General features: G+C 44.5%; 1 protein-coding gene across 2 annotated transcripts in view; it reads right to left on the bottom strand.

The window, feature by feature from the left end:
- The window catches only part of pgm2l1 (phosphoglucomutase 2-like 1), a 97,537-nt gene that overhangs the window by 49,668 nt on the left and 32,619 nt on the right, over positions 1 to 15,250 (bottom strand). For both annotated transcript variants that reach the window (XR_008723667.1, XM_055637422.1), the window contains exons 3-6: positions 13,549 to 13,655; positions 10,425 to 10,509; positions 5,860 to 5,943; positions 3,207 to 3,400 (exon numbers count right to left, since the gene is read on the bottom strand). Coding sequence is in view for 1 of the 2 variants with exons in the window: in XM_055637422.1 (XP_055493397.1) it covers positions 3,207 to 3,400; positions 5,860 to 5,943; positions 10,425 to 10,509; positions 13,549 to 13,655 (470 nt within the window). In the remaining variant the exon portion in view is untranslated. The remainder of the gene's footprint in view (positions 1 to 3,206; positions 3,401 to 5,859; positions 5,944 to 10,424; positions 10,510 to 13,548; positions 13,656 to 15,250) is intronic.

Below are 15,250 nucleotides of genomic sequence, written 5' to 3'. Positions count from 1 at the left end.
GAACAATTTTTGTAGTTCATCCATGCAGTCTTTAAATGTCTTCCATTGCAAATCCACCATCAACCCTTTTAGAATTAATTGCCAGTCAATCTTGGCCAATTCACGTCTCATACCCTCAAAGTTACCTTTCTTTAAGTTCAGAACCATTGTTTCTGAATTAACAATGTCACTCTCCATCCTAATGAAGAACTCAACCATATTATGGTCACTCGCCCAACGGGGCACATACAACAAGACTGCTAAGTAACCCTTCCTCATTACTCAATACCCAGTCTATATCCCACTTTCTCATCCACTCTTTACACACTGGGAACACTTGTTCAGAGACCAATTACCCTACAAACCCGCACGTGTTTGGGATGGCAAGGCCATCCTACCACAACTAGAGATCAGTTCTGAACTACTATATGCCTCATTGGTGACTGACGGACTATCCTTGGTCAGACTTTACTGGCTTTACCTTGCACTAAACGTTATTCCATAATCAAACTCGTGGTAAGCACGGAGAATGAACGTAGTGGGTACGTCGGAGCTCGGGGACGTCTCTTAGCGGCTCGTAACGCTAACGCTACTCAGGAAGAATCGCTAACGGCAGGTAAGCACGGGAAGACTCGTGAAGATTTTTTGCACAGGTATCTGTACACTGTGAACGGCTCGATTGTAATCATGTATTGTCTTTCCGCTGACTGGTTAGTCTGCAACAAAAGCCTTTCACTCGCTACACTTGACATTAAACTAAATTGAACTGAACCTGGAGGAAGCCTGAACGTGCAAACTCCACACTGACAGTACCCGAGATCCGTGAGACTTTGGGCAAACCAGCTGTGCCACTTGATGCAGTTGGCAAAAAAAAAGACCATTGACACTCTCAGCCCTGACACATGGGAGGGTGCAGAACAGAGGAAAAGAGAATGACACCCTTGAACATTTGCATAATTTATTCGCCACAAGCAAGCTGCTGATGACAAGGTCACATCTTTCCCTGTACGCAGCGAGGGCGAGGGCGAGTACTGGCTTTTCAAAATGAAAGCCTAAAAATTTCAATAAATGATTTCAAAACCACAGCAGCTGCTAGCTGGAGAGATTAAATGAGGGATTGATCTCCATTGGAGACGCATCAGACCTGACCTAATTCTCTGCTCATTTGCACTGGTAATCAATAATTGCCTTGAGCACTAGGAATGATTGTTTCAAAATGATTGATTTTTCACTCCCAGTCCAAAAACACTAACATGTTCTACAAGTTTAAGAAGGAACTGCAGATGCTGGACAATCAAAGGTAGACAAAAATGCTGGAGAAACTCAGCGGGTGAGGCAGCATCTACGGAGCGAAGGAAATAGGCGACGTTTCAGGTCGAGACCCTTCTTCAGACTGGTGTGAGGGCGGGGGGGGGGGGGGGGGGGGGGGGGGGAGGGGACCTACTCCTGCACCTATTGTCTATTTTCAGCACCCGTAATCGGGATCGAACCCGGATCTCTGGCACTGTAAGGCAGAAGCTCCACCGCTCCGCCACCATGCCGCACTTTGCTTCTGTACACCTGAATTCAATAAACCTTAATAGCCCTGTCCCATGGTACGAGTTAATTCCAAGAGTTCTCCCAAGTTTAAAAAAAATCAAACTCGTGGTAAGCACGGAGAAAGAACGTAGCGGGTACGTCGGAGCTCGGGGACGTCTCTTAGCGGCTCGTAACGCTAACGGCAGGTAAGCATGGGAAGACTCGTGAAGATTTTTCAACATGTTGAACAATGTCCACGAGAGCCCCGAGTACCAACGAGTGGCCATTACCGTAAATCTCCGAGTTCGAATCAGGGCAAACTCGGGAGAGCTCTGTGAATGAACTCGTACCGTGGGACAAGGGCTTTAACTGTCCGCTAAAAACCCAGTTTTGAAACTTTCAGTGTGCATTGAGTTTCGGCAGCTTCTGTTTTAGTTAAGTTCAGTTTACTATCAGGTGTACCGAGGTACTGTGAAAAGCTGTGGAAGTGAGTTCCAGATTTACAATTTGTGTGAAGTAGAATTTCAAGCAATCATGATAGCACCAGAACAATTCAAGATGATCAAATTATTGTTGCCCATTGGTGTTCATCATTTATTTACACAATTTGGATGAGAATGTATAAGGCATGGTTAGTATTTTGCAATATCATAAACAGTTAAATAGTTGTCAAAAATTACGGTGGAATCTTGATCAGTTCGATAAGGGAGCTGAGGAATTGCAAATAGTGTTCAATTCCGATGTATAAGGTTTGACAGACTGAATAAGACTGGCAATATGTTATATATTTTTCTATAGGTCTCTTGCTCACAGGTGTACGAAAATTAGATGAAAACAAAATCATGCAAGAGTGGCACTGTGGCGCAGCGGTAGAGTTGCTGCCTCACAGGGCCAGAGACCCGGGTTGGAACCTGACCATGCGTGCTGTCTGTACGGAGTTTGTACGTTCTCCCCGTGACCTGCGTGGGTTTTCTCCGGGTGCATCGGTTTCCTCCCACACTCCAAAGACTTCTAGGTTGTAGGTTGATTGTCTTTAGTAAAAATTGTAAATTGTCTCTAGTTTGTAGGATGGTGTTAGATAATAGACAATAGGTGCAGGAGTAGGCCATTCGGCCCTTCGAGCCAGCACCGCCATTCAATGTGATCATGGCTGATCATCCAGAATCAGTACCCTGTTCCTGCCTTCTCCCCATATCCCCTGACCCTATTTTTAAGAGCCCTATCTAGCTCTCTCTTGAAAGTATCCAGAGAACCGGCCTCCACCGCCCTCTAAGGCAGAGAATTCCAGACTCACAACTCTCTGTGTGAAAAAGGGTTTCCTCGTCTCCGTTCTAAATGGCTTACCCCTTATTCTTAAATTGTGGCCCCTGGTTCTGGACTCCCCTTACATCGGGAACATGTTTCCTGGCTCTAGCGTGTGTCCAAACCCTTAACAATCTTATATGTTTCAATGAGATGCCCTCTCATCCTTCTAACTTTCAGCTACAAGCCTAGCTGCTCCATTCTTTCAGCATATGACAGTTGACAGACGTTAGGACCCTTTTTCAGACCGATTGTGGGGGAGGGGGTTTGGGGGTCTGAAGAAGCACCCCGACCCAGAAACGTCACGCATCCGTGCTCTCCGGAGATGCTGCCTGACCCGTCGAGTTACTTCCTTTTGCGTAAACCAGCGTCTGCAGCTGCTTGTCTCTACAATTGCGAGCTCTAACCTGTGAAAGCACAGCTTTTTCAGATCTTCCATGTAAAGTGCAGAGATTTCATTCAGAGGATCCTGCCGCAAGGGGCTGACATCAGACAAGTTGCCGTTCCAGGACTCCTGCCAAGGCTCCAGGTTTTCCTCAATACACTGCAGGATTCTCTTATCATGAGGAGCACCAAGCTGTGCGCCATTTTCCCAATACACCTGTGGAACAGAAGCATAAGTAAGTAAGTAAGTAAGTTTATTGACCAAGTATTCACATACAAGGAATTTGCCTTGGTGCTCTGCCCACAAGCAACAACATGACATACAGCGACAGTTACGAATGACTCAGAAAACACTAACATTAATAACTCGCCACCCAAAATCAGAACGTTGGAAGAATGCTATTAGAACTCAGAACAGTACAGCATGGGAGCCAGCACTGCCATTCAATGTGATCATGGCTGATCATCCACAATCAGTACCCCGTTTTGTAGTAAATGCCTACTATGTTCTGTGCGCTGAAGCAAAGCAAGAATTTCATTGTCCTATACAGGGACACATGACAATAAACTCACTTGAACTTGAACTGTGGCCCCTGGTTCTGGACTCCCCCAACATCGGAAACATGTATCCTGCCTCTAGCGTGTCCAAACCCTTAATAATCTTATAAGTTTCAACAAGATCTCCTCTCATCCTTCTAAACTCCAGAGTGTACAAGCCCAGCTGCTCCATTCTCTCAGCATATGACAGTCCCGCCATCCCGGGAAATAACCTTGGAAACCTACGCTGCACTCCCTCAATAGCAAGAATATCCTTTCTCAAATTAGGGGACCAAAACTGCACACAATACTCCAGGTGTGAAGTATTGTTAGGATAATTAAAGTAACGCTCATCGATAACTATTTGTGGAAGGGTTTGAGTTTCGTTTATTGTCGCGTGTACAGAGGTAGAGTGAAAAGTTTTTTGTTGCGTGCAAAAGTCCAGTCAAGTCCAGTCAATGTTATTTGTCTGATACACATACGACAATGCAGTGAAATGAAAGTGGCAATGCTCGCTGCCTTTTGTCCAAAAGACAAACAACAAACTCCGCAAACAAATTAAAACACAATCTAACACACATATTCTTTTGAATAAATCCAGAGAAAAACGTTCTGTAGAGTTAGTCCCTCTGAGATAGGCGTTTCCACAGCTCTTGCCTCTGTGAAAAACTCCTTCTCAACCTCTCCGTTCTCACCGCATGGCAACGGGGGCGTTTGCCTGACCGTAGCAGCTGGAACAGTCCGTTGCAGGGGTGGAAGAGGTCTCCCATGATTTTGTTTGCTCTGTAGTTGCCTACTATGTTCTGTGCGCTGTAGCAAAGCAAGAATTTCATTGTCCCTATGCAGGGACACACGACAATAAACTCTCTGCAGAGAACTGTGGCAGAGCAATTCCCAAACAGATGGTAAACATCGGACAAGATGTATCCTGCCTCTAGCACTGTAGGTCCTCGGAACCTCTGAATAATCCTCAATTGCCTGAGGTGGTATAAGGCGCTCCTCTTGCCTTACTCACGAGTGCTGAGGCGTGTGAGCCCATCCATTCTCTCAGAGATGTGACAGTCCCGCCATATTTAAAAAACCTTGGAACCCTATCCGCTGCATCCTCATTTATCCTCAATGGAGTGTATTTCCTCAAATTAGGGGACCAAAAGTGCACACAAAACTTCGTTTTTTTTGATGTTCAAGAGGAGGTTGTTATCCTGGCACCAGAGTGCTAGATCAGCCATCTCCTCCCGGTAGGCCTTCTCATCGTTGTCTGAGATCAGGCCCACCACCACAGTGTCATCAGCAAACTTAATTATTGAATTGGAGCTGAACCTAGCCACACAGTCATGTGTGTACAGGGAGTACAATAGGGGGCTATACAGTTTAGAGATACAGCGCTGAAACAGGCCCTTCGGCCCACCGGGTCCGCGGGGACCAGCGATCCCCGCACATTAACACTATCCTACACACACTAGGGACAATTTTTACATATACCAAGCCAATTAACCTACAAACTTGCACGTCTTTGGAGTGTGAGAGGAAACCGGAGATCCCGGAGAAAACCCACGCAGGTCACGGGGAGAACGTACAAACTCCGTACAGGCAGCACCCATAGTCAGATTAAGCCTGGGTCTCTGGTGCTGTAAGGCAGCAACTCTTCCAAAGATGCTGAATACAGATACTGTTCTTCATGTCTGTGTGTGGCCTCACATTGGCAATGGAGGAAGCCAAGAGCAGAAAGGTTTGGAGGGATGTGGGCTAAATACGACTAGCTTAGATGAGGCACTTTGGTCGAAGTTGGGTTTGAAGGGTGTGTTGCTGTGCCACTCATGAGTCAAGAGTGTTTTATTGTCATGTGTCCCAGATAGAACAATGACATTCTTGCTTGCTGCAGATAGCACCCGTAGTCGGGATCGAACCCGGGTCTCCGGCGCTGCATTCGCTGTAAGGCAGCAACTCTACCGCTGCACCACCGTGACCGCCTTCAATATTTGATCAGTCTGAAGAAGGGTCTCGACCCAAAGCGTCACCCATTCCTACTGTTCCTCGATACACGTGACAATAACAAACCAACACCAAAGGTGTTCAAAAGTAAGCCGCAGGACCAAATCATAAGGTGTTTGTAAATCAACCAGCCACCACACTGTGTACCTTATATCCATTGTCTTCCTTGGGATTATGTGATGCAGTAATCATCACACCAGCTGCAACATGAAGCTGCCGAACAGCATAGGGCTGGAAGGGGAAAAACAGTGCAGTTAACAATCAATAAATAATTTGCTGATTTACCCTATGCCTAAGGATATGAAAGAACTGCAGATGCAGATACAGTCTGAAAAAGAGTCTCGACCAGAAACATCACCCATGCCTTCTCTCCAGAGATACTGCCTGTCCCGCTGAGTTACTCCAGCATTTTTTGTCTATCCTATGCCTAAACCTACCTGACCTCCCGGTTGCTAAACACTAACTCCCCCTCGCATTCCCACACTGACCCTTCTGTCCTGGGCCTCCTCCATTGTCAGAGTGAGAGTCAGTGCAAATGGGAGGAACAGCACCTCATATTTTGCTTGGGTAGCCTGCACCCCAACGGTAAGAGCATTGACTTCTCTAACTTTAAGTAACCCTTACTTCCCTTCGGCATCCCTTCCCTTCCCAGTTCTCCGACCAGTCTCACTGTCTCCGTCTACATTTTACCTCTGTTTGCTTTGTTGTCACCTTCTCCCAGCTAACAATGAACTATTCTACATTTTCCTTGATCTCCATTCCCTTTGTCCTGTTTTCACACCTTACACTTTCTTCTCTATGTATCTCCCTCTCCCCTGACATCAGTCTGAAGAAGGGCCTCGACCCGAAACATCACCTATTCCTTCTCTCCAGAGATGCAGCCTGTCCAGTTAAATTACTCCAGTATTTTGTGTCTATTGCCAATTTACCAAATGAATTCTCAATATATTTTCTTTTTAAATCTGCAGATTGTGGAGATCAGAAATAAAACAGAACATGCTGGAAACATTTAGCCAGGTTACTGCTTATAAAGAGAAGCAGTTAACCTTCCAGGTAGAGGAGGAGCCTTTGTCAGATCTGAGAATCTTGAACAAAAATGACCTGCTGGAAGAACTCAGCACGTCAGGCAGCATCTGTGGAGGGAATGGACAGACCATGTTTTGTGCCAGGACCCTTCTAAAATCCTAACCTTATTCATATCTAATCCAATTTAAAGCATAAATGTTGCACTCAAGTGTAAGTTAAAAGACTCGCTACAGTATGCACAATTTCAAGCTGAAAAATACGAAAGTCAGGGGTTTTGGGGAGAAGGCAGGAACGGGGTACTGATTGTGGATGATCAGCCATGATCACATTGAACGGCGGTGCTGGCTCGAAGGGCCGAATGGCCTACTCCTGCACCTATTGTCTAATTATGAGAAGGATTCCTCCTTATCCTGAGGAATGAGAAGGACTGCGCCCAGACTTTGTGTGGAGCACGTGTGGAATTAGTTACCAGTCATTCAGTGCGCAAACAAGACCATACTGGGCAAGCCTGAAGCTGATCTGTGTGTGGACATTGCTAATTGCTGTTCTCCAGCACGGACATAGGCTCCTTGTCCCAACTTGCCTGCATCTGGGCTAAATCCCTTCAAACCTTTGCTATCCGTGACCTGCCCAAGTGTATTTTAAGCTCGTAACCATGTACCTCTCAAGCATCTTTTAATTATCATAATTGTACCCATCTCTGCCACTTCTTCTGGCAGTTCATTCCATGTACGTACTCCCTCACATTAAACCTATGTCCTCTGGGTTTAGATTGATTCATTGATAGACACTTTACTATCAATCCCCTACGCTGGGAGAATGCTGCTACTCTTTTTTTTTTTTTGAAAATCGAAGGTAGACAAAAGTGCTAGAAATTTCCTTCGCTCCATAGATGCTGCCGCACCCGCCGACTTTCTCCAGCACTTTTTTTTTATTTTTTTTTTAATTAATATTTTTATTAGGAGCAAATGCATATCATAATAAAACCATTTCATGTACATCAGTCATACATTGCTAATATTAGCAGTTGTATATTGACTCTGCTTCTAGTTTTTTTGTTTTATAGATAGAGAATAAGAAAGAAAAAAAACATGATAAAGAAGAATGGAATAATTAACTAATAATACAACATTGGAGATAGGTTCGTAAATTATAAAGTAAAATCCTTTCATCTAATCCCGAGTTCGAGCTTCAGTCAAGTTCCCGTGCTGAACCAATCTACCCCTTCAAATAGTCAATAAATGGAGACCATGTTCTAACAAAAAGTTCTTGTTTGTCCATTAGGACAAATCTAGTTCTTTCCAAATGTAAGGTCTCCAACATTTCCATAATCCACATTTTAATTGTGGGGGTTATAGGACCTTTCCAAAATTTTAATATAAATTTTTTCCCAGTTATTATACTATAGTTGAGAAAGTTTCTTTGGCTTGTTGTAAGTGTTAAGCATTGTTCTGATATTCCTAGTATTAGTAGTTTTGAGTCGGGAACCAATTTGGTTTTGACAACTTCAGAAATTATTCTAAAAATATCCGTCCAGAAAATTATATATATTTTTTATACAGTTTACGAATATGTGAGAAATAAGCTTCTAAATGCTGACATTTATCACAAATAGGAGAGATTTGTGGGAAGATTCTATTTAGTTTTGTTTTAGAGTGATATAATCTGTGTAATACTTTAAATTGTATTAAAGAGTGTCTGGCATTTAACGAGCATTGATGTATATGTTGTAAACTTTCGTCCCAAATATCTTTCATTATTGGTTGGCCTAGTTCATTTTCCCATGTTTGCCTATATAATTCCGTCGGTGGTACTTCACTATCTAATAGGATATTATAAATGAGATATTAATTTATCTGTATTAGGTTGTTTATTCAAACATTCATCAAGAATTTCTGGATCTCTAGTTCTATAGTCTTGTGTATTTGATTTAACATAATCTCTAAGCTGCAAATATCTGAAAAGTCATTTGAGTGAAGTCCATTTGAGTGAAAGTTGTAACTAAATGAAGGGTATTTACAATGGGAAGAAAGAGTGATAGATTATCCAATTTTAAAGTCTTTTTTAATTGTTTCCAAATTCATATACCACTGTTCTGCTACTCTGCCCTCATGATTTTTTACATCTATGCAGTCACACCTCAGCCTCCCAGACGGCAGGGAAAAACACAAAGCCTATCCAGCCTCACCTTACAAGTCAGACTTCCAAACTTCATGCCCTGATTCAGTGCTAAGTTGTCGGCTCAATGTAAAGGAACCATGAGAAAGTACAAGGACAACACCAAGTTCTATCCAATAGTACAGCAACGGTAGAGCTGGCGCAGGGGTAGAGTTGCTGCCTCACAGTGCCAGAGACCCGGGTTCCATCTTGTCTGTCTGTACGGAGTCTGTACGTTCTCCCCGTGACCTGCGTGGGTTTTCTCCGGGATCTCCGATTTCCTCCCACACTCCAAAGACGTACAGGTTTGTAGGTTAATTGGCTTGGTAAATGTAAATTGTTCCTGGTGTGTGTAGGGTAATGTTAGTGTGCGGGGATCGCTGGTCAGTGCGGACTCGGTGGGCCAAAGGGCCTGTTCCCACGGTGTATCTCTAAACTAAACTAAAGTTCCATAAGATGTTGAATAAAAAGTGTCATTCTCCATTGCCCAAATAACATGATTTAGCTACAAAACAATTCCTTGTGAAATTTTCCACATTCAAAGTAATTGCTCCGACTGAGATTGTCAGTGGAGTGTTCATTAATAACAAATTAGGTCTCATGATAATAAGTTCATTGGCTGCACAAAAGAAAACTAGAGGAAACCTTCTTCCCTTTAATGTCAACGTTTGACATTACCCACCCATGAATGTTCAACAGCTAATCTATGGTGTCATAAAGACTTCAATAAATGACGGGCTTAAATGTGTAGAAAGAAACTGTTGATGCTGGTTTATACCAAAGACAGACAACACAAAGTGCTGGAGTAACTCAGTGGGTCAGGCAGTATCACTGGAGACAGGCACAGAAATCACTATAAAAACATGGGGCGGGGGGGCACAATGTCTTGGCAGCCGCGCGCGTGCGCATGCGCACACACGCAAGGCTTCGGCCGTGGGCCCTGTGGACGGTAACATTGGAAGCTGACCTGGTTGGTGACCGACTCTGAACTCCAGCAACAGCAGCTTCGTCCGCTCCGAACCGTGGGGCTTGAATCGGCCCGTTCGCGGGGCCTTTCATCGGCCGGTGGAGGCTTCAACATCGGGAGACTTGATCGCCTCGATGCAGCAGTTTGATTTTAAGCCGCGCGGGGCGCTGAAAGGCCCCGCGAATGGGCCGATTCAGCCCTTAGAAAGCGTCTGATAAAGTCCGGATTACAAAACATGGGGGGGGGGGATCGTATCCCACCTCTCAAAGGGGGGGGGGGGGGGGGGGGGGGGGGGAAAACGTGCCCCCCCTTCCCCCCCAGGATTTCCGCCCACGAGTGGAGAAAAAGGATGGGTGACGTTTCGGGTCAGTAGATTTGGGTCTGAAGAAGGTTCCCAATCCAAAACGTCACCCTTCCACATTTTGCAGAGATGGGTGAGATACTCCAGGCTTTTTTTTTGTTTTTTTTCCCCCTATCTCCATCTTAAATTTTGAGGAATCGCCATTTGCCAAAACCAGATCAGGGAATATCAGGCGCAGATAAACTCACAAACGATTCTTACCACAAATGGAGTTGGCACATACGTAGAAAACAAATACACGGGTATATCCTTGCCAAGGAATACTGCAGCTGTCAATTGGGCAAGCCTGCAATAAATAATTTAAAAAATAATTTTCATGTCACAATTTATTCGGTAACAATACATTTATATTAGAATAGAGAGCTTTGAGGAACGGTGAATTAATTGATATATTTTATTAAAAGTATGGGCGGCACGGTGGCGCAGTGATTAGAGTGCTGCCTTACAGCGCCAGAGACCCGGGTTCGATCCTGACTACGGGTGCTGCCTGTGTGGAGTTTGTTTGTTCCCCACGACCTGCATGGGTTTTCTCTGGGATCTCCGGTTTCCTCCCACACTCCAAGGACACCCAAAAGGTTAATTGGCTTGGTACAACTGTAAATTATCCGTTATGTGTGATGGGTAGTGTTAGTGTGCGGGGAACGCTGGTCGGCATGGACTAGGTGGGCCGAAGGGCCTGTTTCCACACTGTATTTCCAAAGTAAACTAAACTAGATATACGTTTGCATTATTAGGCACATTCATAAATTACTCATATTTGCAGAACAGATTAAGGAAATTTGCATTCACAAGCAGAGGTAATTATCTGCTGCGGAATGCACCGTTTCCATGTCACGCGAGGGATAATCACAGGAAGAGAACAAGGACATGCTGAGACGTGTTCACAAACTCCCACATCCTCTGCACACTCATCACTTTTGTGCTTGCCCTTCCAGATTGTGTGACCACTCCTATTTAAATTTAAATTATATTTTATGTTAATTCTACGCAAATCATCCCATAAGCCAGTTATGATTTCATCGTGCATCCTCTAAACTCAAGTTCATCTCTTTTATATCCTCTATCTGTATTTCTATCTCATATTTCTGTCTGAAGAAGGGTCCCGACCCGAAACGTCACCCATCCCTTCTCTCCAGAGATGCTGCCTGTCCCGCTGAGTTACTCCAGCATTTTATGTTTAAGAAAGAACTGCAGATGCTGGAAAAATCCAACGTAGACAAAAATGCTGGAGAAACTCAGTGGGTGAGGCAACATCTATGGAGCGAAGGAATAGGTGACATTTCGGGAAAGAGAACCTTCTTCAGACGTCTCGACCCGAAATGTTACCTATTCCTTCGGTCCATAGATGCTGCCTCACATGCTGAGTTTCTCCAGCATTTTTGTCTACCAGCATTTTGTGTCTATTTTCTATCTCATACAAGACCCTCAGTTAAAAGTTACCTCTAGCCAGCGTGTTTTTTTAATGATAGTTTCAAATGGTAGGATGCACTGGCACCCGGACTTTCAAATTTCTAAAATTTACAAAAAGATTACTAAAGTTTAAAAAATAAAATGTATTAATTAAATAAGGCAGTCAGGCCCTCAGTTTATTGGATGATAATTCGCCAAATGCACCAACTGCAAGTAATGAGATGCATAGCGGCATCTTATTAGAGTCACAGAGTGATACAGCGTGGAAACAGGCCCTTCGGCCCAACTTTCCCACGCTGACCAACATGTCCCATCTACACCAGTCCCACCTGCCTGCTTTTGGCCCTCCAAACCTGTCCTATCACTGTACCTGTCTAAATGTTTCTTGAACATTGCAATAGTACCTGCCTCATCTCCCTACCCCAGCAGCTTTTTCCATACACCCACCACCCTTTGTTTTTAGAACGTTACCTCTCAGGTTCACATTCAATCTTCCCCCTCCTCACCTTAAGTCTATGTCCTCTGGTTCTCAATTCCACTACAGGGCAAAAGACTGTGCATTTACCCAATCTATTCTTCTCATGATTTTGTACACCTCTATCAGACCACCCCTTATCCTCCTGCGCTCCAAGAGAGCTAGATAGGCCTCTTAAAGATAGCGGAGTCAGGGGATATGGGAAGAAGGCAGGAACGGGGTACTGATTTGGGATGATCAGCCATGATCACATTGAATGGCAGTGCTGGCTCGAAGGGGCGAATGGCCAACTCCTACAACTATTGTCTATTGAATAAAGCCTTAGCCTGTGCAACCTCTCTCTGTAGCTCAGGCCTTCGAGACTTGGCATCATCCTGGTAACTCTTCTCATTGTCTACTAAAAAAAAGCTGCTTGTAAATATTATTCCAATCACTCTTTCATGAAAGACATGTACGTCATGGCATAATAATACCCAGGTTGCATCCAAAATGATACACCAGTTCCCTCACAAGTTCATGCTGTGCACTTTTAAGGGCCTGTCCCATTCACGCGACCTTTACAGACGACTGCCGGCACCCGTGATAGGTCGCCGAAATTCTCAATATGTTGAAAATTCAATGGCGACCAGAAAGACGCTACGACTCTTTGGACCATAGGAGACCTCTCACGACCTATCACGTGTGCCGGCAGTCGCCTGTAAAGGTCGCGTAAGTGTGACAGGCCCTGAAGACTTCAGGCAGTCCATGTACAATTCTCCCTCAAACATTTAAATCAAAGCAGCTGGGTGGTCCAGTAGTGTCACATTGGTCATATATTCATATGGGGAAAAAAGCAGAAATTATTCTAGAGATCAGGCGGCAACTATTATATGATTTATATATCAAAGTAAACATTTTTTTTCTTTTGGAAGACTGTAAAACTACTGTCTAAATATTTCTGAATATTCTCATTTTATTTGAATTTTTTTTAATTCAAAGTGTGTAGGATAGTTGCATGTTTAGTTTAGTTTTGTTTTAGAGGTAGAGTGTGGAAACAGGCCTTCGCGATGCCCTCACATTAACACTATCCAACACACACTAGGGACAATTTACAATTGCACCAAGCCAATTAACCTGCATACCTGTGCGTCTTCGGAGTGTGGGAGGAAAACGAAGATCTCGGAGAAAACCCACACAGGTCATGGGGAGAGCGTACAAACTCCGTGCAGACTGCACCCGTAGTCGGATTACTTTGAATAGATGGAGCAAACAAAGCTTATCTCACTGAATATCCTGAATTTGGGCTGGAAAACAACAGTTCACATTTTTGCACTGCTTTTCCATTTTATTGGCGAAACGAAAAGACATCGCAAGTTCACAAGATATAGGAGTAGAATTAGGCCATTCGGCCAATTGAGCCAACTCCACCAGTAAGTTCCACCACCCGTTAATAGCACCCACCTCATACTGCTACACCTGCTCTTCTCCTGACCACGGGTATCATATCCAATCACTACACCCCTCTGCTCCAGGTCCGAGAAGCACCTCTCGAGGTATTTCAATAAACCCTGCACAAGGCAAAAATCAAATTAAGTTCACGTTTATTGTCACAGGCACAAATTATTGTCACACAGGTACAGATGTCACAGGTTATGGGGAGAAGGCAGGAGAATGGGGTTAGGAGGGAGAGATAGATCAGCCATGATTGAATGGCGGAGTAGATGGGCCGAATGGCCTGATTCTACACCTATCACTTGTGACATACTGTCTGACCCAAGAACTGCAGCATCACAGTCACATCAAGGCAGACGATGCACAAAATTACATAATTTACACACAATTGTGAAAGAAAGACTGAAAAGAAGACATTGGTGCAAAAACATAATTAGAAAAAAGTCCATAGCAGTGGAAGAGATGGCTGCAATGTTCTGTTATTCTGTTCTTATCAGTTTCTTTGCACTTTATCTGTTTTATTTATTCATGTGTGTATATATTTATACAATGGTATATGGACACACTGATTTGTTCTGTATTGATGCCTTCTATATTCTGTTGTGCTGAAGCAAAGTGAGAATTTCATTGTCTTATCTGGGACACATGACAATAGACATAGAAACATAGAAAATAGCTGCAGGAGTAGGCCATTCGGCCCTTCGAGCCTGCACCGCCATTCACTATGATCATGGCTGATCATCCAACTCAGTATCCTGTACCTGCCTTCTCTCCATACCCCCTGATCCCTTTAGCCTCAAGGGCCACACCTAACTCCCTCTTAAGTATAGTCAATGAACTGGCCTCAACTACATTCTGTGGCAGAGAATTCCAGAGATACACCACTGTAGATCAGTGCATGCTCCTTTAACATAGTGACCTCACCACTACTAACCACTCCCCATTATCTTCAGTATAACTGTAGCCTCCCCACGTCTCTCTCTCTCTCTAGCTCCAGTGACAGACCACGGACAGCTAGGGCACTGTGTGTGTTTTATACCAGTATCTATAATAAAACATGTCGTGAAGACATCATGTGTTTGGAAGTCTTTACATGGTGTCAGAAGTGGGATTCGCACCTCCTGTCTATCGTTTTTTTTTTTTTTTGTTTGCTTTCCCCCAGTTCCAATTTCCCTTTTATTTGTCATGGCTAACTCGTGTCCCAAACCTGATATGCTGGTGTTTGACTCAGACATCGTGCACCGTTGGGCGGTCTTTAAACGCGATTTCGAGCATTACATCACGATCGCCCATGCCAATGCCACCCCGGAGGTGCGGGCACATCTGCTACTCAACCTGGCTGGCCCGGAGGCCATGGAACGTTCGGAAACGTTCGAGTACGGCGCTGGTGAGGATGCTCGGGACCCGGTATGTCTTTTGGCTAATTTCACCGCGCTCTGTGACATTCCCACTAATTGCATCATTGAGCGGTTTAAGTTTTTCACCAGACGCCAAAACCCCGGGGAGCACATCGACTCTTTCATTGCCTCGTTGCGTCACCTGGCTCGGCGTTGCCGCCTTGACACGGTGACCCCCGACCAAATGATCAGGGATGTCCTGGTTCACGGTCTACAGGACGAGAAGCTACGGGCTGAGCTCTTAAGGAAGCCTGACCTGACTTTAAACGAGGCTTTGCATTCCTCTCGTATGGCTGCTGCTGTTGCCTCTGTAT

The sequence above is a fragment of the Leucoraja erinacea genome, chromosome 6 (genome assembly GCF_028641065.1).
Source record: "Leucoraja erinacea ecotype New England chromosome 6, Leri_hhj_1, whole genome shotgun sequence".
NCBI lineage: Eukaryota > Metazoa > Chordata > Chondrichthyes > Rajiformes > Rajidae > Leucoraja > Leucoraja erinaceus.
This window is presented reverse-complemented; position numbering and strand designations above follow the sequence as displayed.